General features: G+C 36.1%; 1 protein-coding gene across 1 annotated transcript in view; it reads left to right on the top strand.

Annotated features, from left to right (window-relative positions):
* ZPLD1 (zona pellucida like domain containing 1) overlaps window positions 1-27,323 on the top strand; it is a 45,959-nt gene that overhangs the window by 1,759 nt on the left and 16,877 nt on the right. Inside the window, exons 2-6 of the mRNA XM_059388143.1 lie at window positions 13,471-13,691; window positions 16,747-16,928; window positions 18,226-18,298; window positions 22,707-22,804; window positions 24,179-24,259. Coding sequence (XP_059244126.1) covers window positions 13,471-13,691; window positions 16,747-16,928; window positions 18,226-18,298; window positions 22,707-22,804; window positions 24,179-24,259 — 655 coding nt within the window. The remainder of the gene's footprint in view (window positions 1-13,470; window positions 13,692-16,746; window positions 16,929-18,225; window positions 18,299-22,706; window positions 22,805-24,178; window positions 24,260-27,323) is intronic.

Raw genomic sequence — 27,323 nt, 5'->3', positions numbered from 1 at the left:
CCTCTAATACATCCCCATGGTCCATTTATTGACATGTGTCTTTAGTCTATTTTAATTTATAGTAGTTTTATGTCCCTTGCTTTTCTAAAATGTTAAGAAATGTGGTCATTTGTTTTATGGAATTTTGGCTTAAATCTGGTTGATGTAGCTCTGGCATGTCATTTTACATGCTCCTCTTTTCCCATACACCCTATAAACTGCTCCTCTTTTCCCATACACCCTATAAACTAATTAGGGCTAGAAGTTTGAGTAAATTCAAGTTTGGTTATTTTGCCAAGAAGACTTTGTGAGTTATTCATGTGAAGTATTTTGTCTTTGATCTATAGGCAATGAAGACCCATTGTGTCCTTCTAAATATATTATTTGAAGGATCTGACCTGGTCACATTTTGTTTTAGAAAGCCAACTTTGGGAAAAGTGAAAGAATCAAGTTAGAAAAATCTAGAGGCAGAGAGAAATGTCATGAAGGCAGGTCTGTGGGAGCAGCAGAATGAGACAGCTCTTAGAGATATGTTGGTGGTGGAATCGACAGAGCTTGAGAGCTGGTTCAGTTGGGGAGGTAAAAGAGAAGATGATGTTCATGTCTTAGACGATGTTTTGAATTCAGATAACTGGGTGGTGATATTGCCAACTAACACCAAAAGTATAGGACATTTGCATGTTTTAGAAAAAAGTTTGGGTTTGAAAATAATGAGTTTGAGGAGTTTCTAGAACTTCTAATGGCAGCCTCTATCGAGTAGTAGAAAAAAATGGACCTGGGTCTAAGGAGAGAGGTTGGAACCAAAGATAGCTATGTAGGAGCTGAATCCCTGTTGAGTAAGTAATGAGTGGGGAATAGGAAAATAAAAGGTAAGAAAATAGACTATTATTTTAGATAACATTGGTGATGAAGGAAAGAGGAGTAACCTGAGCCAGCAACTAAAATACGAAGAGAGGATTTGGGGATTAGAGAACTTGAGGCCATTTAGTATACACGAGTAAAGGGAAAGTATTCAGAGATTGGAAATAGCAATAGAGAAAGAATTGATGTGATGAGGAAAGAAAATATGGAAGAGAGCATAGATGCAGGTGGAGGAGTTAACCTGGGGAAATTGGTAACACTTTCTCTAGGAGAGAGGGAGAAATAAAAGACACAGAGAAGTTAAGGGGTGCTCATTGTGACATGGGAGGCAGAGGCAGAGACCCACTGGAGAGTGAGGGCCCAGGGGCCTGGTTGGAGCCAGAGAAAGTAGTCAAGCTGTCCCCTATTATGTGCAGAAAAGAAAGTTAAATGTAAAAAGATTGTTCAGCAAAGAGGATCTACCTGATCTTGTACTTAATACTTGTAAAGGTAAATAAAACATGTAAATGAGCCAGGAAGAGGCTAAGACAGGATAAGGAAGTATTTTTCATATAGAAAATTTAAAAATTATGTTAAAACACTCATTTATAATGGTGCCCACCAACCACCTGCATTAAAATCACCTGGGATAGTTGTTAAAAGTGTTTTACCCCAAATCTATTTACTTCACTGTTTTACACCAAAAATGTAGTGTCCAAATCTCTGATAGTGGTGTATTTTAAATCCTGAGGATGAGTCTAATGCATATTGATGGTTGGGAAAAACTGACACATTGTATACTATTATTTTCTTTAGCCCATTATTCCAACTAAAAACATAGTCATGTGTTAGGGGAATAAAATTAAAGACAAAATCTTCCCGCCATCCAAAAATGCTCTCTGCGAGGAGAGTAGAGACAAAATCACTTATCATCCAATAAGCATTAAACCAGAATGTGAGGCTTATCATAAACAATCCATCAGGAGAGTGCAAAGACAGAAAGAAACCTTACCCTTTTATGTAGCCAAGCAGATGCAACACATCACATATGTTTTCAAGATAAACAATAACTAGTCCTCCAATAAGAGGACTTGACAGCACCATTTGTTACATATAGTTCATTCTAAATATACCTGGTAATTGCGATGACCATCTGTGTTAGCATATTGGCTTTATCTAGAGGAAAAATAAACTCCTATCTTTACAAAAGGAAGTCCTTTTGTAATTTGGAGCCATGCTGCCTCGAAGGGAGGCTAACACCCACCCACCTACGGATATAGGGGGCGCTATTTTTCTTGATGTTTACATTTTCAAGAGATGGTTCCCTGATCCTTGAGAAACATTCCTGGGTCATAAAGCTGATAGCAGGCCTATCTAATCTTCAGAGGATTTATATACTTAGGATTACAAGTTTTCTAAGTACAAGTATTCAGAATTACAAGTTTTCTGATGTAAATGATTTAAGAAAAGGGAGGGAGAAGTTTCTTCCTTTATTTTAAACAGAGAGAAGGAAACCTCTTTTTTTTTTTTTTTTTTTTTTTAGATTTTTTAAAATTTATTTGACACATCACAAGTAGGGAGGGAGGCAGGCAGAGAGAGAGGGGGAAGCAGGCTCCGTGCTGAGCAGAGAACCTGATGTGGGCTCTGTCCTAGGACCCTGAGATCATGACCTGAGCCAAAGGCAGAGGCTTAACCCACTGAGCCACCCAGGTGCCCCTAAACCTCTCAATTTGTGTTTGTCCTTATACATGTTAAAACTTCTAGTATTGTTCAGCTTAGAGAACAAATATCCAGACTTTCTAAATGTACATGCACGGGCATGCACTCACATGTGTACACGTATTATGCACACACATATTATTGCAATGAAAAATCTATATTAAAGAAGTCTAAGATCTGGAGAATTCAGAAGTCCCAGGAGAGGCTTTAAGTTTATATGGGTATTATTTTCAAGTAAGCCTATTTTTGCAGGTCATTTGCAGAAGACTAGAATGAGCAAATAAAGCATAAAGGTTAATTGCTTACTCCCCTCTTGACTTGTGGCTTCTCTTTCACATCAGGATCACCCTTGATGTCATCAGGAATTCCACAAGCTGCTTAGATACTAAGCAATGGGGTAGAATGAGAATGAGTCTGGCAAAGGAGAGGGACTATCTAAATGCAAAGTAATGTTAATAATGATGAAAGTAATCATCTCATCCTATCTGACTTTTGCTGTTTCATGACATTAGAACTATTTTCTTTAATTTCCATGGCATTTATCCTTGGGCTAAGGGAACTGCCATGGTTTAATTCATTTTAAATTTAAAGGGACCCCATTTAATTTTAAAGGTAGTTAACTCTTGGCTATCCAAGCTGATAGTAGGGGACAGACTTATACCCCACTGACATTATGGTAACGCTCTTCCCAGAATAAAACTCAAATCAATCTAAAAGTTGACTTTTAGAGTACCACAGAATTATTTAGCTTAAATTCGATATATGGATAAATGCATTTGGCCTCTGTGTCTGACAAATACATTTCTGGAACTACCCCACCTTTTGGAAGGTGGTAGCATATAAGGGTTAGCCTCTAAGAAGTCTTTAATAATAAAGGCACCATCGAGGAAAAATGGGGCTTATAGCACCAGAAACTGTGGCTCGGCGCTCTCTTATAGTGAACTAACCACTCATGGGAAACTGAATATATCAGTGTTACACAATTTGTCATTTTGATTTCTACTTAAAACAATACTAATAAGGAAGAAAACAATGGGTTCCATATTTTTTTTTAATTTTTAATTTTTTTTTATAAACATGTATTTTTATCCCCAGGGGTACAGGTCTGTGAATCACCAGGTTTACACACTTCACAGCACTCACCAAAGCACATACCCTCCCCAATGTCCATAACCCCACCCGCCCTTCTCCCAACCCCCCTCCCCCCAGCAACCCTCAGTTTGTTTTGTAAGATTAAGAGTCACTTATGGTTTGTCTCCCTCCCAATCCCATCTTGTTTATATTGAGTGAAATGCACATTACTAATTCTTTCTTGTAGTCCTTATGACAAACCTATAAAATCTTTTAACATCATTTTACAATGGGGAAATTGAGGATTAGCATCGTTTAATATTGCAAAGCTAGAAATTGACAGAGATATAAAACTAAGACCCTTTCCATCAAATCATGATGCCTTAAAGTGAATACTAAGTTTAAAAGAATCAAAGTGGGAATTATCACATCAAACAATCTGAAAAATCACATAATAGGGAAAATTGTTTAGCCTTTTAAGTACTTGCTTGACTAAGGAAATCTTTTTTTCCAGTGATATTTATTAATATTTCTGTAAACATAAGTGTTTTACAGGAGATAAAATTAAGAATCACCAATTTAATTGAATTTATGAGTGGGTCAAGCAAAATGAACTCTCTAATCTTGTGTTAGGTTCTGCTTGACCATTGCATTATCCTGTGCCCGAAGTAAAAGTGGTTAATGGAATAATTATTCAAGGGAATATGTTTTGGACTTTCTGTGATAAGAAAGGCCTACTCTCCTGCCTTCCCATGTAGTAGTAGTGTTTTGGTCTCCAAGCTGTCCAGAGGATGCCTGCTTTCTGCATTGCACCTGTGACTGCCATTACAAGACCACATGAAGCAGAAGAACTGATCTAGGCAGCGATTGCTGATCACTTCCTGATTAATCTAAGTGATAAAATGCAGTGGCAGGAAGAATAATTAGTCACAGGTTCAGTGGCTTAGTAATTCAGAGTCCATACCCTTCTTTATTTCAATAAAGAATTTCTTTATTGCATGAATTTTTCACTTCCTCTGCTTGTGCATGTAAAATCCATATGCTTTTTCCTGCCAGAAAGAGATGACCAATCTCTTCTGGTTCCAAAGAATGTAGAGCAGATAGTAATGAATGTAAGTCTGCAAAACTTGCCTCAGACTGCATATGAATTTCCTGCAGCACTAGAAACAACAGCTTGTATTTGCTAATGAGAAACAGATGTGAAAAACCAAGGTGGCAAGAAACCTGGTCCATGTAGAAAGGGAACTCGAATTCCTAATCTACCTTCAATTTTCCATCAGCTGCTGGTGTTTTGTGTGGATGAAATATCACCACCTCTTTGGGACTTCTTGTTCATTTAGCACCCAAATCTCAATATTGTATAAAATCTTGTTGAGAAGAAAATCAACTTAAAAAATGAGTTAAAACAATGAACATAGCATCTGTTCTCTAAGCAATTTTTAGTTTATATAGTGCCAAATATTTCTTCCCTCATTTTACAGAGTCAGAAATGGAAGTGATATACAAATTACTCATAATCTGCTAAAATGGCACAAATTAGTTTTGGAATGTCTATTGCAGTTCAGGAAGTAAATTCTTTCCAGGTGAGATTTCTATGGCACTACAAAGCAGTGTACTCTTCAGTATAGTAAAGGCTCCTCCTGCTATATGTAATAGGCTTTGGCTCACACAATCAGTTTCAATCCAATGCTACTTCGAAGGGCTTGTAATCCAACCCATGAACAGAGGTGGAGTCATATTCACAGCGTCACCTGCATCTGCATCTGTGTCTGACCTGCACAGAGCCTCCATCTGCTCACAACAGATATCCACCCCCACCTCAGGTCTCCTTCGGTTTGGGGAGAGTGCCCAGAACATACTTGTCATTTGAGGTGCTCCACTGATTATTGAACTGATGTGGTTTTTGCAATGGGGAGAGGTGGGGAAAGAAGACTGATCCTATTCCCAGCTTTGTTTCACACACCGCCACCTGAGCACTAAGATAGATTCTTTTTGGACTCAGGCTCACAAAGTTTTTTTATGAGCCCTCTTTCACTGAGATTCAAAACCAGTTGGTTTCTTAGGCACAGAAAGGAGTCAGGATTCATCGCCTTCATGCTTCCTCCTCCCCTTCTCTCTCCCTCTTCCCCCCTCTTCCTACCTCTCATCCTTCTTCATCCAAACTTTTTCTTGTCAGCATGGAAATCGTACAAATAGGCATTTGGTGGGTGTGCTTAATCCTACCAGATAGAATCCACCCTAAGGGTTAGATTCTGCCCCAGGTATATAGGTGTTACTAAGCAGTTCAAGTGACTAAAAGACTTGCAATATTGGTATCACCTAGGGGCTTGTGAGAAACACACAAATCAGCCCCCGCCCGCCGAGATCTCCTGAATCAGAATCTGCACTTTAATAGGATTCTCTGATAATACATATGCTCAGTAAATCACAAGAAGTGTTGGTTTGAGGGTACCTGGGTGGCTCAGTGGGTTAAGCCTCTGCCTTCGGCTCAGGTCATGATCTCAGGGTCCTGGGATTGAGTCCTGCATCGGGCTCTCTGCTTAGCAGGGATCTTGCTTCCCTCCCTCTCTCTCTCTGCCTGCCTCTCTGTCTACTTGTGATCTCTCTCTCTGTGTCAAATAAATAGATACAATCTTAAAAAAAAAAAAAAAGAAAAAAATAACTGTTGGTTTGAGAATGGTGCTCATGATGTCTTCCTAAATTTGTGTTGCTACATAGCCACACTGTGTATGTCAAGTCCAGGTGGCTGTCAAGCACTTGCTCACTATTGGTGACAACAGGAATCAGCAAATCTATCACTGTTAAGGGAAAATAATTTAAAAAAATCATTATTAGAAATAAGGCAAGATAATTAGTTAACAAGACTAATGCATTTTAAAAGGTTAAATACCTAAACAAAAATAGAAAAAATCTATTAATTTCATATTCTTTAATGGGTTGAATTTTCTCAATTGGAAGTCAGAAAATATGTGACATTAAAGATATTGATGTCTGACTAAAACTCTGAAAACAGTAATCATCTCAGGCACTTGGCAGAGTACAGATAGGAAATATGAGTTCTGGATGAACAGTCAGGATGACACTGTATTAATTGCACACATATTTTCTTTGTGAATCTTGGAACTTATTATTAACCATTACAAACCAGTATGCTGTTTGTGAAGGAATTGAACTAAGCATGTTTTTTTTTAAATATTTTATTTATTTATTTGATAGAGATCACAAGTAGGCAGAAGCAGGCAGAGAGAGAGAAAGGGGGAAGCAGGTTCCCTGCCCAGCAGAATGCCCCATTCAGGGCTTGATTCCAGGATCCTGGGATCATGACCTGAGGCAAAGGCAGAGGCTTTAACCCACAGAGCCACCCTGGTGCCCTGACCTAAGCATGTTTTAATAGACATTTGATGCATATTTGTTAGGTACCTGGGGAAATCCAGAGCTTTCAATGAGATCATAATCTACTGGGAAAGCAAATATCCACTCCCAGACATAATGTAAGCAGGTCAGTAGCCTCACAGTTAAAGGAATGCATGATAGAGTCCTTCCCCTGAGAGATGAGGGAAAGTCTCATTAAGTGGACAACTTAGATATTATTTTTCTCCTCTCAGCTCATCTCCCTTCTTCAATGCCGTCATGAGTATTTCATCTATTATTATTGTTTATTAGTGATACATTGAGTATTTAGTGATTCTCAAATTTATGTTTTCTGTTCTTTGCTATACTCCAAATATTAGAATTATATTTCTGACTACCTGTTGAACATGTCTCCTCTTTTTCGTTCCTGTGTTCCTATCTCAGGGAATGACCTAGTCACCCACTAAAGCTAGAAATCTGAATATCAATTTGACATCTATCTCTCTCTCTTCATGCCATCATCTGATCAATTTCTCTTAAGTTAGTCCATTAGAATGACTTCATTTCTATGGATGGGTGGTTGGATGGAATCTCCACACCAACATGGGACTCAAAGTCCTGATCCCAAGATCAAGAGTCACATGCTCCTCTGACTGGGCAGCCAGGTACCCAGGAACAGTTTCATTTCTTCTCAATGGTCCCTTCCAAACAGTTCTCTTTTACAGAGGCATGGTTGTATACAACATGTAAGTGAATCTCTGTCATGTCTTTATCAGGCTGCTCTATAATTACCTAATTTTTCTGCCTCCTCTAATCAAACATGAACATCATGAAGTAAAGTAGTGTTCTTAATGCCTTTATCTTCAGAGTCTAGCAAAGAGCCTTAATATGGATACAATAAGTAGTTTTAAAAAGTTCGTTTTTGACATGAAGTAGCATATAGTTTAGATCTTGAAAATAAATAGGAACAATAGGTTCTAGCTTGTATAAAACTGATGGAATTGATTTTATCTTAAAGATTTTTATTTATTTACTTATTTCAGACAGAGGGAGAGAGAGAGAGAGAAAGAGAGAGCATGAACAGGGAGAGGGGCAGAGGGAAAAGCAGATGCCCAGCTGAGCAGCAAATCTAACATGGGGCTTGATTATGACCTAAGCCAAAGGCAGATGCTTAACAGACTGTGCCACACTGGTTCACCACTGATTTTGTCTTAAACTCCTGTGCACCCTGTCTTTTTTTTTTTTTTTTTTTTTAATGCATTGACCCCAGAGTTACTGATTTTCATGTGAAGATTTTTCTATTTTCAGACAGTGGAAGAATATTTTTGAGCCACTGCTCTGTGGGGCTGAGTAATAGCCTACAGTTCAAATTTTTTTGAGGTGTCACCATGTTTGTATCAGAATATGTGTATGCAGATTATATGAGTAATGTATTGCTCGGTGCTCTTATTATGCTTGGTAATAATTAGAGAATGTTAGAATAAATATGCTGATGTTAATGAAAGTAAATGTAGATCTCAAAGTTAACAGTATTGAGATGAGATGAAGATCAGTCAGTCTATCAAAAGCTGGGGTTCTTTAGTCTCATCTGGATGCCATTGGATTTAAGCTAGTTGAGTGTGGAATTGTTGAGGAAAAAGAAGAAAGTTAGATATACTTGTTAGATATATGAATGATATGTTGCAAATATATTGTCAGTAATTGTGTCTAAAGGGAAATTATAGTTAGGTGTTGTAGGAATTGAACTTTATTGGGAATGAAGAAACAGAATGAGGTTTTTATTCATATATATAGAATTAGATTCATCCCTTCTTTATACCCATTTATATGGTAATAATACTCTAAGAGCTCTAAGTTTGGACACTTTTTTTCTCTATGTGGTGAGATAGATGGTTGATAGTGTGACAGGATATTTAAAATTTGCATAATTTAAGAAAGTTGAGACAAACTCATGGCCCGATTGATTGGAGAGGGAAGTACAGAGCATTTCTTTATTTTTACCTGGATTTGATTTAATACTGTATTTTTTTTTTATTCTTATGAAAAACTTCAGCCTGGTTAAAATATCATAGGTGGGGATTGGAGTAGTGCATTTGGTTGGGCATCTGACTCATGGTTTTGGCTGAAGTTATGACCTTGGGGTTGTGGAATGGAGTCCCACCTTAGACTCAGTCCTCAGTCTGCTTAACGACTCTATTCCCCTTTTCCTGTGCCTCTCCCCACTGTTCTCTCTCTCTCTCTCTCAAATAAGTAAACAACTCTTTAAAAATATCAGGGGCAAAATAGCTATTCTGTCAGTATAACCCCACATAAACTCTGTAAGCTGACCTATCATAAACATGCTTAGTATCTTTAAATACAAAACACTAGAAGTAAAAAAAATCTAAAGGTATTTATTCATTGATCTTGTTTTTAACTTGTACTCATTGAGTTGTTTAATACTCAAGTGTTGTTTAAAAGAATATAGCAATTCTGGCCGGAGATTGGACGATAAAAACGTTGAAGAAATTTAGTTGTCGAGAGCAACTGTTACTCACGAACTCTGAAAGAAAACTTCTCTTATTTTGGCAGAAATTGCCCTTTGGCAACTTAAAGTATCTTTTCTCCCACCTCAAAGCCTCACAAATGGAAAAGTTGTGCTGAATGGATGTCTTTAGTATCTACAACTAGGGGAAAATGTGTTTCTCAGAAGCGGTGGTGTAAAGTCTTTAGAAAACTAGGTTAGGATGGATTTGAACAGAGCTCTTTTCTTCTACTGCAAAAAGCCTTTAGCTTGTTATCGTATCTCCTAGTGGGATCAGCTTGTAGCAAATTCAGTTCCATTTCAGGCATTACAAGTCTTCAGTTAAACGCAGAAAACTGAAGAGAGCTCTACATCTGGACAGAGCAATCTTTGCCATTTTATTAAGCTATTCTAAGTATCCACTAATTCCTCTCAAACAAAGGTGACGACGCTGAAGTCTAAGTTGGTTTAAATTGAGGGGAATAATATTTCTCCTTTGTAACATATTTAATGATATGTATTCACTTTGATGAATTTGTGATACTCTAAATAATGCAGTGGTACAATTCTCTATTCCACTGGACAGAAAGAGAATTCGTAGTAAACTCACTGGTAGTTAAGAATTTGATCTGACATTGAGGAAGACATTTTGTTACCTTACAGAGACCATTTTTTAAGAAACAGCTTCCTGTGATTTTGCCAGTGTTTGTCACTTGCCTCCTTTTCTGCTATTTCCTTCTTTGTATTTTAAATTCTACTGAAAACAGAACCATCCAGTTCTCTATATGTCAATATGTAAGCCTGGACATATTTCACACTTATGTCGTTATTCACACTCCCTTTTGTGTTATAAAATTTCTACTCCTTTAAATCTCCAATTTACTGATGCTTCAAAACTCAGGTCACGGACATCTTCTCCAAGAGACTGTTCCTAACTAGATCATCTGGGTAGGGTTCATTCTTGGTACCACCCCAAAGCTCTCTGCCTAATCTTTCTGTCAAACTGGGCACCTTTTACAGACTATGATGTGCTGGAGAACAAGTACCACTACTTTGTAAATCCTCTTTGCAGTCTAGTGTTCCAATATTTCATGCAGTTAATTATTTAATTAAATATTCACATCAATGAATATTATAGCTTCCTCCTTTCTGGGACTTTCAGTTTATATAGAAGACAACTAGACAAATACATATATGATTCTAGGGCAATATGACAGCATAATGCAGTGGCATAATTTAGATTTGGGATCAGGGAAGTCTTTGGGGAAAGGACAAGAAATTTGAGACCTGAAGATTGAATAGGAGGTAAGCAGACAAAGACTTGGGGGGAGGAAGAACATCCTAAACAGAGAAAAGAGCACTGATCAAAGGACTTGTACGAATCTCTATTAGGCTTTTCAAAGTACTCACAGCAATTGAGGAATAATTTATATAAAATAATGTTACATATTTGTAGTGATTTTAAGGGTACAGCTTGCGATTTTGACAGGTATATGCAGTCGTGTAACTACTACTCAGATCAAGGCAAAGAACATTTTTATCATCCCACAAATCTTCCTTGATTCCCCTATTCCAGACAGTTCCACCCCTGGAGGTAACAGCTCTTCAGCTTTTCATCACTCAATGTGATGCCTTCAAAGAGCTAAAGAAAGTTCAGTGGGAATGGTAGAGCGATGTGAATGCAGAGGTAAGATGATGGCAGATCATGGAGCGTCTTGAGGACCTGCTTCAAGATTTGGAATTCTGGCACAAGTGAAATGGATAGGTTAAAGACCTGAGCAGAGCTGAAATGATTGCATTAATCTATTAATAGCTATACTAATTAGAGAAGGTTAAGTGTGGAAATAAAGGAATCAAGTAGGAAGCTAACATAATACTCTAGGGTAAGAGATAATGGTGGCATGAGTCAATGAATAGCATGTAGATAGAGAATAATCAATAGATATAAGATCTTATTTGGAGTTTGTAGACCCTCAAACATTTATTAAAATGAACTCTATTATTTTAGTAAAGAGCATTATTAAAAGTTATGGTTGCATTTAAACAGCTAATGTCGTTGAAAGTTAATAGAGATATTTTCCCAATTTTAAGGAGTATGTATTATTTCCTATATACTTCATAATGAATTATACCTACAAAGGGAATATTGCTTGGAGTTTTCTTGGATAATTAGCCTAATATTTGCCTTTGGCCAAGAAATAGATTTTCCATCTTTCTCTTCATCTTTAACCATGAAAAATATTTTCTTTCTTTTTGTAATGAGTTTAAAATCACAGCCAGACAGAAATTTTCATTTTTACTTATTCACATTCTCAAAATATGACTCAGTTTTCCAGCAAAAACCAGTCTGGGGAATGAGTACTCCAAAGAAATACGCTGTTGAACACTTAACCCTTAGATTACCTTTGAGATATTTAAGCCAATAATACTATGCCAAAAACCCTTGAATGACATTTATGTATTACTTAGGTGAACATCATCTCATTTACTAAAAATACCTTTTAGTTTGCTTGTTTTTCCTTTTTTGAGCAAAGTAAGTTTACTTCCCCAAATAGCTTAGTCAGTTTTTGTTTTGTTTGTGTCCAGATTTTGAAAACCTGATGCTTTTTTTGGATACCTTAAGTGGTAAAATGGAGTGTTAGAAAGTGGTAAGGTTATTGTATTAATTTCCTAAGGCTTCCAAAACAGAATGCCACAAAAGGGTGACTTGAAACAAGAGTAATTTATTGTCTTGGGGTTCTAGAGGCTAGAAGTTGAAAATCCAGGTGTCTGCAGGGCCACGTTCCCTCTGACACTCTGGATAGAATCCTTCCTTGGCCCCTCCTAGCTTTTGGTGGTTTGCCAGCAAGCTTTGGCATTCTTTGGCTTATAGATGCATCCCTCCAATTCTGTGTCTTCATATGGCATCCTTCCTGTGTCCATCTCTTCACATGGCATTCCTTTTTTAAGGACACAAGTCATTTTGGATTAGAGACCCACCCTATTTCAGTGTGACTTCATCTAACCTAATTTTATCTGCAATGACTCAATTTGCAAGTAAGATCATGTTATGACAGACTGAGAGTTAGGACTATAGTGTATCTTTTTTATGATGGGGGGAGGGACATGATTCAACTTAAAACAGTTACCAAAAACAATAAATGTAAAAGCTTCTGGCACTGGGGAATTGCCTCCCAACCCACCTCTCCATTTGCTACATATATTTTCTTCATCATATGAAGAAATATAACTAAATAGAGATATGAAAAGCTTGTGTGTGTGCCTATGCTCACCTCTGTAGACCTAGAGTGGATCCCATCACTGATAACTCATGGTATAGTCATGGAAACTGTGATAATTGTGTTTTAAATTTCCACGCCTAGTTCATTCCTTTTATTTTGGCATAGTCATTGGCAAAATTTCTTAGAGCAAGTTATGCATATTTTTTTCTTTGTAGTATCAGCACATTTGTTCTCATTCCTTTCTCTCTAGAGTAATTTAATACAGGCAAAATAAAATGGGATTCTGACGGACAGCTTTTGTTTCTCCATCCTGGGTAAGGTGGGTTACAAAACACCCAAACACTCAGCAATATGGCTCACAATGGATTTTAACTTCTCCTTCCTTACACTTGGAAAGATGCATCATTTGTAGTGAATCTCACTACTCTGGACAGGCTATCTGAATAATTCAGTTACTCTAGCTCTGAATTTTCTCTGTAACTTGATTTTTTTCCACTCGATTCTCTAATCATTCTGTAATACTCAACTGACATTTAATGCACATCCACTCTATACCAGACACAAAGCAACAGAGGTATTTTCTAACTCCTAAATTACTATATCTAAGACTATTCTTCCTGGCTACTTTTCTTAACTTTCACATTGGATTATGGTATATTCAACTATAGGAATCAGTTAAACAGACTGAAGGGATGCGTAAATACATTAGAGGAGGTTAAAGTTATTCTTCTACCCTGTACTGTGCTTTTGTGACTAATGTTTACTTTTTATATATTTTTATTTCAGCTGAAAGAGACATCAGTGTCTACTGTGGGGTGCAAACCATTACAATGAAGATTAATTTTTGCACTGTACTTTTCTCGGGTTATTCTGAAACTGATCTGGCCCTGAATGGAAGGCATGGGGACTCCCACTGCAGGGGCTTCATCAACAACAACACCTTTCCTGCAGTCGTCATTTTCATCATCAATCTTAGCACCTTGGAGGGCTGTGGAAACAGCTTAGTGGTAAGAAGAGTGTGAAATTATGTGCTAGGTTTGGGGTCACGACAAAAGGTCTCCCCATTTCATGAAATAATCAGAAGCCCAATCTATCTTTCAAGAAAAAATTTCCAATAAAACTAAACAAATCATGTCCTTTGCCTGTTGAGGCTTCAGACATACAATTGTATTTCCCAGTAATGGTTCTGTTTGTTGTTGGTGAGAGTTGAGGGGTGTGAGATCAGCTGTGCTGTTCTAAACAACATTTTTGGTGTGAGTGACATTGTTGAAGATTTCCCTACATTTTATCATTAGCTATGCTTTTCATGCTTTTTTATGGAACTATTTTATACAAAAACCGTTTTTTTCTGGTGAGTTTGGCAATGAGTCTCTTGGCCCCTTGCTTCTAGGGACCTTATTCAGAAAGAAAGATGAAATACAGAATGGGAAGCTCAGAATTGTCTAGGTCCATGTTTACCATGGGACGATCTACAGCAGTATTTAGTGGAAGAGGACTGTCAGCATTTTCAGTGGGATATTCTTCATTGTGTGGGACTGTCCTTTGAATTTCCAAATGTTTTTCATATCTAATCTTATTCATGAAATCCCAGTATATTGTTCAAAAAAAGAAATCTCTCTAGTCATTGTAAAAATCAAAATACTGCTTCAAATATTCCCACCCTGAATGAGAACCACTAGTCTATGCTATTCATTTATTTGTACTTGCACTGAACACCAATAAATAAATAAATAAATAGATAGATAGATAGAAAGAAAGAGAAGGAAAAGAAAAAGAAAAGAAACTGAGTGAGGAATTGATTTTCCCAGGAATTAAAATTAATCGAAGTATAAATATTGTGATTTGAGGGGTGTTACACTGAAATTCATTGAATATTATTTTTCATTTTGCTTGTTTAAATATAATCTTCTTGGTAAATCCTAGCACAGACAAAAAGGAGATACACTGAGCATGACCACTTAGCCCAGTGTATGAGGAGAAACTGGCTTTTCCTCTTCATAAATTATTGTTTGGGATTAAAGGGGAAGGCTTAATTTCTCTAAGGCAGGTTTTCTAAGACCTGATGGGAGAAGGGAGACAGGAAAGGGATTTCTTTGATCTCCTTCCTCATCTTCCCTCGGAGGCCAGTTAGAATATTGTGCCCATAACCATTTTCAAGCCCTCACCGTGAGTATTGTTGACTCTTTTTATTAAAAACATTTATTCATCTCTCTGAGTTGTGCACAGAGAGGTTATGAGATGGGCCCGAGAGAGAGTGACGCAGGCTGATGATTACATGTCTGTGTTTCCTTGTCGAGGGAAGAGCCCACATGGAAAGCCAAGGTCTCCCTCCTCCCACCATATCCTGGGGTCTCTCCTTCGGGCTGCTTTCTTCTCTGGATTTAAGTCTTGCCAAGCTGCCAAGAAAATAGTTCAGGAGAAATTCCAGGCAAATCATCTGGGGGTGTGTATGTGTGTGTATGTATGAACGTGCATGTGTGCACATTGGTACGCACATGTGCTATTTACCTTTTTTTAAAGCTGAATAACTTGGGTATAAAAATTACTACGTATGTGTGTGTGTGTTTTGTTTGTTTTGTTTTCACAGAATTGGTATGTTTAGTTAGCCAGTCAGGAAGGTGTGAGAGAAGGGGAAGATTTGCTTATTTTTTCATTTTTGCCCTGGATGTCCCAGCTTTGGAATCTGTTCCAACGATAATCCTACATGGGAAAAATTAAGTAGACTATTACATCACTGAATTAGAATTAAAAAAAAAAGTTTTCATTTATAACGATTCTGGCTCTGTTCATGAATCAGCTTGATGATTGCCTTGGCTTTGTCCATGAACTTCTAAGTTCATGCATAAGGTTTATTCTATTGTTGAAAAGTAAGTATTAACAAGTTTCCATAATATCTGCAACAAGTATTCATGAGTGTCATACTGTCTTTGACATACTGGGAGAAGCTGTATTGCTCTACGATGTTACAAAAATCAAGAACATTATTGATTATTCCTAAAATGGTGTTTCTTACATTTTAGTGGGATTGAAGAATCCAATGAAAGCTAATCAGTCCCAGGAAAATATGCATATGGACAATATTTTAATATAACTTCTGGGAGTTCATGATCCCCCTGAAACCTATCTATGAATGATTGCCCTGGAAAGAGATGAGAGTCTCCATGTATGTACTACAGATGAAGGCCCACAGATTGACCCTCAGAAAATTTGTGACCTTACTTCATTTGTTCAGAATTCACTGTGTGATGTTGACCATGCAAAGGCAAATAAGACTAAGAGGACTCCCTACCCACGAAGGGTTCTGATTCGGTGAAGGGGACTTCCAGTTCATGCACCATAGCTGCTCCTGTGATGGAGATAGGGAGCTTTCCTAGGGAAGATGAGATCTAGGGGAGAAGCAGGATACATCATGGTGAAGTGGGGAAGAAGAAGGCAGAGGGAACATGTGCGGCTAGGGTGTTATTTTTATTACTACTATTTTTAAAGATTTTATTTATTTGTCAGAGAGAGAGAGCATAAACAGCTGTTGCAGGCAGAGGGAGAAGCAGACTTCCCACTGACAAAGAAGCCCACTGGGGAATTTGATCCTGGGACCATGGGATCATGACCTGAGCCCAAGGCAGATGCTCAACTGACTGCGCCACCCAAGTGTTCCAGTGGCTGGGTCATTATTAGCCAAGAGTTTAAGTCTGGAGACATGAAACCAAAATGGTAAACAACATCAGATTAACAGGGATTTTTTAAGGCAGGCCACAGAATTTGGACCTTACTCATGAACATTTTCGAATTACTTGCTGTAGCCCTCTGAACATGTAATCTCTCTCCTTTCTTATTTGTGAAATATGAATAAAGTGTCTTTGGTGAATATGGAGTTTCGTTTAGTTAAAAGACATATATAATCACTTACAAATAGCATTTTGTGTATATAATCTCAAAACCATGGCATGTTGTAGTTGAAAAAGACCCTAGGAATGATCTGATCTAATGTTTTATTTTGCAAATGAAATGCCTAGATTTACATATAGCTATTTAATCATTAAACTTGATCTACTGTTTTAATAGGTATCCACAATTCCAGGAGTCAGTGCTTATGGAAATGCAACTTCAGTCCAAATAGGAAATATTTCGGGATACATTGATACTCCAGACCCACCAACAATCATCAGCTATCTACCTGGGCTTCTCTACAAATTTAGTTGTAGTTACCCACTAGAGTACCTGGTTAATAATACCCAGCTTGCCTCGTAAGTTCACATTCTATCCTTGTTTTCACATTCTATCTAACTATAGGACCTTGCCATGACCCATATCAACAGATCAAATATATCTATTTCTCCCCAAATTAAAACTGGTTCAAACTGGCCAGATGTCTGCCTGGGGGTTCTCCTCATGCCTTTCGGAATCATCCAAGCAGCTAAGAACTCTGGATGCTGATGCAGTTCCAGAGGACTGTCCTGTTTCCGGGGCGTAGAACAGTTACTGCATGTTGGGTCCTGCTTGGCTTCAGTCTCTGCCATAAGCTCTCACTGTTGGGACTCTCCTGCCTCAGAATGTGGGACTGCACACCCTTGCTGGAGTGTCAGCTGCACAGGTGCTGATGGCTCCCAAAGAGAGGTGATATCACTCAGAGCCAAAGGGCTTCAGAGGTGGATGGAGCTCATAGCCTTTTACTTATAGTCATGCATTCATTCATTTTTCCCAAAGCACATACTCCAAGACAAGGTTATGTTCACAATACTGCATAGCCCCCTGGATTTGTCAGATTTGTCACAACTTTGACAAAATGGGGTAATTGAGTGAAAACTTTCTCTCCTCAGATCTAGCGTTTGCTTTCACAAAGGTGTAGTGATTGTTTAATCTTAGTCATCAGGGAGTGTGGAGGCCACATTCTCTTTCATTTAAAAAAAATGATCACAGCTGGTTTTAGTGGCACAACGATGACAAATAACTTGGTGAAAAGCAAGACTTGGAAAAGCAAGAAAAGAAAGGCTTTGAGTCAAAAAGATACAGGTGTAGAGGGAAGTGAGTCATTAGGGTGTCAAAGACTTAATCTGCTCCCTTGTTCTTCCCCAGTAAACACATTCCCAAGCTGCAGTGCACCTGGAAAGTCATTCATTCATTCAATAAATATTTATTACACTTCTACCATGTGCCATGCAGTGTTCTAGCAGTGAACAAAGTAAAACAAAATCCCTGATCTCCTGAAACTTCTCTGGGGATTGATGAAAATGTGATTGTATCAGATTCAAGTTATATGGGAATGACATTTTTCTTTAAAAAGTCCCATATATGCAATGCAAAATGCAAAGATGCCTTTGTAAATGAAAAGATCATAAAGAACAGTCTGTCTTTATTTGGTCTCTCTGGCTTTTTGATTATTTATCTGTTCAGTGATTTAAATAGTGTACCTAGTCCAGGCCTAGTTAAAAGTATGTCACGCTTACTCAAGAGTTTGAGTGCCTTAAATCCAACATTAATGTATAACTGAAACTTCTAATTTAAAAACTCATCAGTGCTTTCCTTTCTCTAAATCTGTTTTAGGTCCTCAGCTGCTATTTCTGTGAGAGAGAACAATGGTACGTTTGTCAGCACTTTGAACCTGCTCCTTTATAATGTAAGTTGATGGGTGAAGGATGTTATGTTCCCTCTCACTGTTCTGAGGAGCCATTTATGCGGAAGGGTTTTATATCAAAATCTACAAAAGCCACATTAACCCTGTTTTACTTTGGTAACATTTATTCATCTTTACTAGAGTTTTTGTATAGCTTAGTGATAAAGGTATACTAAAAACTGCATTACTTTCTAAAAGTTGATAAATGACTTCGATTTTATTTTGTAAATGTGATTTTACATAGTTACTCCAAGTGTCTATCTATATTTATATGTATGTATTTAATTTGTGTGCCTGTGTATGTAGCCGTGGTCAGGGTCAAGATTTTGAAAGTAGTATTATTATGATAAAAATATAGGAAAAATCCAAATGATATTTTTCCTGGTGATGAATGTGTTAATCTTTTCAGTGTGGGATTTGGCTGATGACAATTCTGTCACATTTGAAATAACTTGGGTTGACTACATAGTATTGTCTAAACTCTTGTCATGTAAATATAGACAGTGGTAGCAAAACGTGAAAAATACACTATGGATTTCTATTTATAACTCTAACATTAATCCCCCAAATGATATTTTCATGTTGATTAAAAATTTTTATTCATACATTTTAAATGCCTGATTTAAATATCAATTTTTCAATCTATCAACCAACATTTTTGTAAATTATGAATCTGATTTTTACATTATTATTCATGTCATCATGGCACTGAGTTATAATTCATGCAACTGATTTAAAAGTCAGTGCTTTATACTTTGAATATAATGAGCTATAAATATTGTAGTAGGACATTTTCCAAAGGCATTTAAAAAAAATCATGTTTATAAGTTTGTAGTCTGACACCACCGAGTTCTAAACAACAAATTAAAATGTGTTGGAATGAAGATTGCCTTTCTGTCATTTCCCAACTTCCCTCTGCAAGGAGAAACTGCCAAGTTACTTGGTTCCACAATACTCAGCAAATATGTGCCAATATTCATTCCCAATATGGCCAGATATTTATTTTTGTTTTGAGCAATATTTTTTAAACTGGAAAATTCCTCTCTGTTGATTTATATGTGTAAGCTCCTTGGGGTAGAATTGAGGTGACTGGTTTGGATTCAGTATTACTTGTTATATTTAAGTGAAACAAAGATGAAACTTCCTGATCCTAAAAAAAGTAAAAAAAAATTACCCAGATGGTGTTTAATGACACCATTATTTTTTGTGAAATTAAACTATTCTCTTACTAGTAAAGCAGAAAATAAAAATTTAGAAGTGTGGAATTTGGGGAGAGCTTTGCTGTGAGGGTCTTTTCTTTATCATTAGAAATAGTAATCTCCTGTTGCTAACTAGATATAATCCTTCAAAACTTTCTAGAATCTTAATGCTAAATTAAGATACTAAATGAAAGCCTATAATTTGATGATAACCTTAAGGTTTAAATTCTGTGGTAAAAAGGTAACCAATTGTTTGATATCAGACTGTAAATAAAACAGATAGTGTCAAAACACATCCCACTTTTTTTTTTTTTTTTTGATGTGTCATGCTTTTTATTTCATAAGACTCAACATCCTGAAAGCTCTGATGGGAACAGATTCTAAAAATGTAATTCAGGGAATGCCTGAGTGGCTCAGTTGGTTAAGCATCTGCTTTTGGCTCAGTGCATGATGCTACCTTGCTTCTCCCTCTTCCCATTCCCTACCTCCCCTCCCCACCCTGTACTCACTTGCTCTTGCTCTCTCTCAAATAAATAAAATCTTTTAAAAAATAGAATTCAGAAAACGGGATAAATGCATCTCATTTTTAACCAGTTTGCAATAAAGTTGCCATTAATGGTTGAATTAAAAAATTAAATTGAATTCTGAAAGTTATTTACTAAATAATTATATAATGAAATTTGACCATTTTTCCACAAAGTATTTTTTTAATTAACAGACAATTTTTAGAGCAGTTTTAGGTGTACAGAAAAACTGATCTGAAAATACAGAGATCCCACAGACCTCCTGTGCTTATGCACAATTTCCTCTATTACTTACACCTTGAATTTTGGGGTCTATTCATTACAATTGATGAGCTCATATTGATATATTAACTGAAGTCCATAGCTTATATTTGGTTTCACACTTCATGAATATTTTTGTAGATTTTGACAAATGCTGATGACTTGGATCCATCATTACTGTATCACACAGAAGAGTTTCATGGCTCTAAACTACTTTTTTAACATGGCATGGATGAAATATTTTGTCATGATACAGGATATTACCAAACTAGTAATTTATGCAAGCTTCCAGCTTTAAAATAAATAAGTCACAAAGGTGAAAAGCAAAGTCTAGGGAATATAGTCAGTTGTATTGTAATAACAAGGACAAAAACCTAGTAATTTACACCAGAAAAAAATTGATTTCCTTTCACTAATTGACCCAAATCATACTTATTATTTGGAACACTAACATTTAGCTATCCATATGTAATTTCATTATAGCATTTCAAAACGAGTATTATTTTATAACCATTAGTGGCCATATCTTCCTATTTTACATGCAGAGTTTTTGTTTTTTAACCCATAGCAATGGGTTATGAAAAGTTATGAAAGCATGAAGAGTTATATACCTACTATTCTCATTCTTTGGAAACGAGAAGTTGTGCCTAGTCTGGTTTCATGTAATTGTTTAAGTATTCTAGAAGTCAGTAAATATACTTAGGAAAATTTTATTTATAAAAAAGATAACTTTTATTGACTACGCAATTTCCATATATGTGGATTATTTCAAGTTGAACTGTGGCCTTATTTATGTGTAATATTAATATATAGGTTTTCTCCACTGTGGAAATGGAAAGTGAAGATGACTTTGTGCCTAAATATTAGTGTCTTCTGAGAAAATACAGAAAGAGTAAATCTGAAATAGTACTACATTAACTATGAATGTTTCTTAATAGTCGAAGAAAAAATATAAAATAAATATAATTGACTTTAGGGACAATATTATACTAACAAGAATAAAAAAGCAACTATAAAAACAAAGGAGGAAAAAAAATACCCTTAGAAGCAACTTTAGGAGGAAAAAATGTGATAATTCATTGGTTAAACCACAGCTGAGTCCCACCATTTGCAAATGACTTAGCAGTATGATATTTGTAAATAAGCAAACATTCTTCTGGCCCCTGCTAATGCCCTGTTGATGCAAGAATCAGATCTGTATACTTAATGAAGTGTGGAATACTTGGAGAAGTTTGCAAAGGGAGCTGGAAAATAAATAAAAATACTACCTATTAGAAATGGTTTGAGGAGCTATTATCATTTATCACAGAAATAGAGAAAATAAGTACAGCATATAATCCCTCATTTATATGATTTTATTTGGGAATGAAATGTTCCATACAAGTGCAACTTTTTCAAAAGTAAAGTGTCCAAACCATAATTTTAAAAATTTATATTTTCAAAAATTCAAAATCTGTTGCTTTCTTCCTGTCCTTCTTGGACAGAATATGCTCTGTATTTTGCCTTTGCTTGATGTCTTTGAAATTTCATAATGAACATTAACATTTTTCCTTTGCCGCAAAATATCATTCTCTTCAGGGTTACTAAATTTGGAGGAAACAATTTGCTTGCATGCTAAATGATTTGACAGCCTACATTTTTTGAAGTTCTTTTCTTTTCTTCTTGTTTTTTTTTGCATCCTACAATTTTTGTCATTAAAACTGTCACTTCTTAATTTCTAACCTATTACTTTAATACTGTAAATTGGGGAATAATATAAATAAGCTCTTGAAATTTTTTATAAAATAATGGTAGAAAGGTAGAAGTGAAATCCTGAGACACCCTTCTCTAAGTAACTGCCAAGGAATTAGGTGAAGGAACTCCGTGGCATGCATTTTGGCAACTTACAGGACATGTTGGTCTCTTTTTAGGTTTTCAAAAACATTTTGGTATTTTCAAATTGCCAGATAAGTGATTTTGGGCAAATGACACATTATCAAGAGCATAAAGACCAAAACCCTAATGGGAAAGGGCTTAAACTAAAGTGGATGTAATTTAAAGAAACTGAGTATTATCCAGTAATGTAATTTAAATAAATTAAGTATTAAATTAAATAAACTCTATGTTGACAATTGATTATTAAACAAATTAAGTATTAACCACTGATTATCAACCATTGAATGCAATTTAAATACACAGAACATTAACTATTAGATATGATAAACTATGCAAACAAAAAGATTTATGCATGGAAATGAATTTGTTACTTGGATATGGCTTAAGAACAGTTCTGCTGAGAAACTAAAGGATTAACTGGATCTTTTTGGGGTTGATTCTGTATATTTATGTTGATTCTCCCCCTTTTTATATGATATCATTGTTTTAAGTGGCAAATGTGCTGTTTGAAAGACAATGACAGATTAATTGCTCATTTTTTTTCATCATTAGGATTCAACCTACAGCCAGCAGTTAATTATCCCAAGTATAGGATTACCTTTGAAAACCAAAGTATTTGCAGCTGTACAAGCCACTAATCTGGATGGCAGGTATTTTCAAACTCTTTTCTTTTTTTCTGTTGGTTAAAACATTTTGACCACATAAAGCTTAATGAATCATAAAGTTAGCTCATTCATTTTTAATTTAAAAAATACTGTCATTGCCACACCATTTAGGAATGCTAATAAATAGAAATAATAAATTACAAAGATTAAGGGATGACACTTATTTTGTGTCATCAATTGGAAAATAAGAAGTCTTCCCATAAAGAAGGAGGGAGAATTACTGGAAGAGGGAATGAGCAGATCTTCTGGGATACCACAATGTTCTAGTCTTTCATCTGAAAGACGATGAATCAGATGCAGTCATTTTGTGACTGCATGATTTGTGCACTTTTCTATGTGTATGTTACTATTCAATACAAATGTATTTAAAAAGAAAACAACACAAAGAACTCTCCCCATAATGATCTGGGCCAAAATTATATAATATGACCCTCAGAAACATCTCCATAAGAAACCCAAAGTCAATCGAGTTTCATATGATTGAGTTTCTTATGACCATGTTTTAGACAGTCCAGAATGATCAAAATTGAAAGGGAATTCAAAAGCTGAAGATCCAATCCAATATTATTATAAAGATCCAATCACGTATTATTATATAAACTTGGCATCCTGAAGGGTATTCTCCAGTGTACTCTGGAAATTTAATTCTTCTTTACCTTCTCCCTTTCTTTCTTTGTATTGTTTTTCTTGGATATATATGATTCTTTAAAATTATCTTATCAAATGCAGGAATTAAAAAGAATTATTGGCATTTACTTCCCATAGACTAGTCATTTTAATAACACCAGAGTTGGAATGAAATAATGTATAAATCTAGGCACAGTATGGCCTGTGGAGGAAGGCTGTGTATTTGCCTCATGGTTTTCTTTTACCTAAAACAGTGTCTGTTATGGACTTCCACTGTCACCACCACTGATTCTGGCATAATTTTCAGTGTATAATTTATGTACCAAACTTCTTGCTGTATGTGGTATTATAATATCTTCTGTCATTTGTTAAAGATAGTAACTTCTGGAAACAAAAGGCTATTGTTCAGAGTGAACATAAAAGCATCTCTGTAGCTCACTTTTGGCTTCTGTTTCTCCGGACTTTGAACAGCTGTCTTGTACACAATTTTTGTGTGTGTATGTGTGATATTAGCCTTAAACCCGCTTGATGTAGGATGGCAATTTGCTGGATATTTTTAAACACCTCAAGCTTAGGAGAATATTCTAAAACAAGAAACCTCTGAAATAACTAATGAGACTATATTTTTATCCTGTGGGGGAAAGATATTTGTCAATATTTACTTCCCTTGTATTAGTAACTAATACCCAAAAGGAGATTCTGAATCATGATTATGTTTACCTCATTCTGTAGATGGAATGTCTTAATGGATTATTGCTACACAACACCATCAGGGAACCCAAATGATGATATTCGATATGATCTCTTCCTTAGGTAAGTCTTGTATTGATAACAAAGACCCATTGAAATGAAAACCCCAAGTTAGATAAACAAATTGTAGGGTACTTCTATAGCTTTTAAATTTAAAGTTTTACATTGTGAGCTTTTAGTTCTTACAAAGCCAGAAGTATAAGTTGAGAAGAGTTTTCAAGACAAAATGCTGATAAAGCTACTACTGAATGAGAATTCCAAGTAAGTTAGGCCCATCACAGATATTTTATTCATGTTTAGGACATATGGGAATATTTCACTGTCTTAGAAAATGCATGGTTAGGATATTATTGGCAATCAAAGAAGGGCAGTAGAAAGTACTATTTATTTGCAGCTAGATAGTCTCGTCGTCCGTCAGAGAGAGTAAAATTAAAGTAATGATCTAGATAATTTAGACCCTAAAATGCTTTTCTTCATTTATCAGTATTTAATATGAAAGTATGATATAGCTTGCTACTCCTTTTTTATCAGAGCCAATAACTTCAACTTCATTCCCCAATAGACAATGATAGAGTGAATGTAATCTACATTTGGGGAGAGGGGACATTGATCATAAAAGCATTCAATCATGCAAGTTTCCTTTCAGCATTTTTATCTGACAGGAGAGCAGACTTGAGAGTCAAGCAATGGCTTCTAATCATGCTTATAAAATGCGGTTGGCTCAGATCACAGCTACTTATTGACACATGATGGGAATAATATGATGGGAAACCAAAAAAATATGCTTTGTTGGCTAATCAAGGTTAAGATGATGGTCAGAGGCTAGGTCAAACTGACACTCTTATATCCTATTGCTGGAAGTGTTAATTTGAGAAACATTTTTGGGAAGAAAAATGTTGGTATATATCAAAAACCTTAAAACATTCCATATTCTTTGATGTTACATCCACAAATTTGGAAGCATATTCAAAAATATTTATGATTTTCTGGTCTATACTTAAAATACTAAAACTTGGGGGGCAAACTGGATGTTCACCAATGAGGAAATGGCTAGGTGAATTAGGGAACACTAGTAATTTGGGAGCTTGCACAGCACTAAATTTTATAAAGTTATTTATAAAACAGAAAAAAAAATTGATTCTATTTTATCTTCTACCTTTCTGTCTTCTTGGTATTTTTAATCCTTGGAAATATGTGATTCTTTAAAATTTAAGTGATCTGAAATGTGAAGTGAAAGAATCAGTGTATATAATTATATGTACAATGAACCTCATTTACATTATATATGATAGAAAAGACTGTAAGGAAATACATCAACAGGTTGACCTTGATTACTTATGCATGGTAGGATTATGAATCATTTTGTTTTGATATTTTTTTCTTACTTTCCAAAATTTCTATAGTATTCACATGATGGTAATCTGGAATATGATCATCAGACTTCTAGTATGATTATGGTTTAGGGCTAACTCTCTTTAGTGTTCTTATTAGAACTACAGAGAGTGAAATGAGTAACTAAATGAGTTTCTCAAATGTCCATGTCAATAAAAGTAAGTGAAAAAGAAAACTGAGAAATACCCAAATAATGTGTTCATGTTGATAAAAATAATTAAGATCAAGAGCAAATAGTGTGCGGGGGGTGGGGGTGTGGTTTGCTGCAGGATGTAGTATAGGGAGAGGTGGTAGGAGAAGTGGGGAAGAAAAATTAATGTTGAGGGAACCCAGAGGTGGCAAATTTCAGAAAGAGCCAGGAGAGATGCATACCCAGAAGGAGAGGGTACCAATCTGAGTGAGAGTTGCTAGGAACAGGGCTGAAAACCAATAAGCCAACAGCCCTGGAGAATGTGAAGAATGAAGGGATAGAGAGTGACCAGAGCCTCAGAAGTGGGAGGTCTCAAAGTGCTGGGAATACACATTCTAAAAAGTGAAGGATTCACCTGGGAAGACAAAGGCCTTGGTGGAAGATGCGTATGAATGAAGCTGAGGAACATGGAATTGGTAGTAGAACTCTTGAACATCTTTAGGTCCAGAGAGGCAGGGAAAATTCAACTATACAATTATGGCACATTCAATGGAAACTTTTCTGTCCTTGTAAAACAAAGGCGGGAGAACCTTGAGTTGAGGAAATCTTTGAGGAAGGTCATTACTGTTCCACATTGCCCAAAGAGTCCTCAGAAAATGACAGGTCTAGGGAAATCCAACTCTTTCAAACGTGAATGATAAGCAATGAAGATACTGCTTCTAGTTTTCCAATGTATTGCCTGAAAAATGTAAAAAAATAGCTGAGAAAAAAAATTTAAAGATAAATTAAACTCATTGGAAAAGTTTGCTATGAAACAGATAAGATTTGCAATTAAACATAGCAACATTAGGGGCGCCTGGGTGGCTCAGTGGGTTAAAGCCTCTGCCTTCGGCTCAGGTCATGGTCCCAGGGTCCTGGGATCGAGCCCCGCATCGGGCTCTCTGCTCAGCAGGGAGCCTGCTTCCTCCTCTCTCTCTGCCTGCCTCTCTGTCTACCTGTGATCTCTGTCTGTCAAATAAATAAATAAAATCTTAAAAAAAAAACCCATAGCAACATTAATTTTTTTATTAAAAAGTAACCATAGAACAATAGAAGCAAAATTAAACAAATGGGATTATATCAAGCTGAAATCTTCTGCACAGCAAAGGAAATCATCAAACAAATGAAAAGACAATCTTCTGAATAGAAGAATAGGAGAAAATACTTACAAAACATATATCTGATAAGGGGCTAACATCTAAAATATTTAAAGAGGGTGGCTGGATTATAGACATTGAGGACGGTATGTGTTATGGTGAGTGCTGTGAATTGTGTAAGACTGATGATTCACAGACATGTACCCCTGAAGCAAATAATACATTGTATGTTAATAAAAGTAAACTAAACTAAACTAAACTAAAATATATAAAGGAACACCTGGCTGGCTCAGCTGGTTAAGTGTCTAGTTCTCTATTTCAGCTCAGGTCATGATCAGGTTATGAGATTGAACCCCACAAGGTTATGAGATTGAACTGTGCTCAGTGAAGAGTCTGCCTGAGATTCTCTCTCTTTATCTTCCCCTGCCTTCTCCTTTCAAGTAAATCTCTCTCTCTCTCTCTCTCTCTC

This window comes from Mustela nigripes, chromosome 2 (assembly GCF_022355385.1).
Source record: "Mustela nigripes isolate SB6536 chromosome 2, MUSNIG.SB6536, whole genome shotgun sequence".
Lineage (NCBI taxonomy): Eukaryota > Metazoa > Chordata > Mammalia > Carnivora > Mustelidae > Mustela > Mustela nigripes.
Note: the sequence above shows the minus strand (reverse complement) of the source record. Positions and strands in the feature narration are given on the sequence as shown.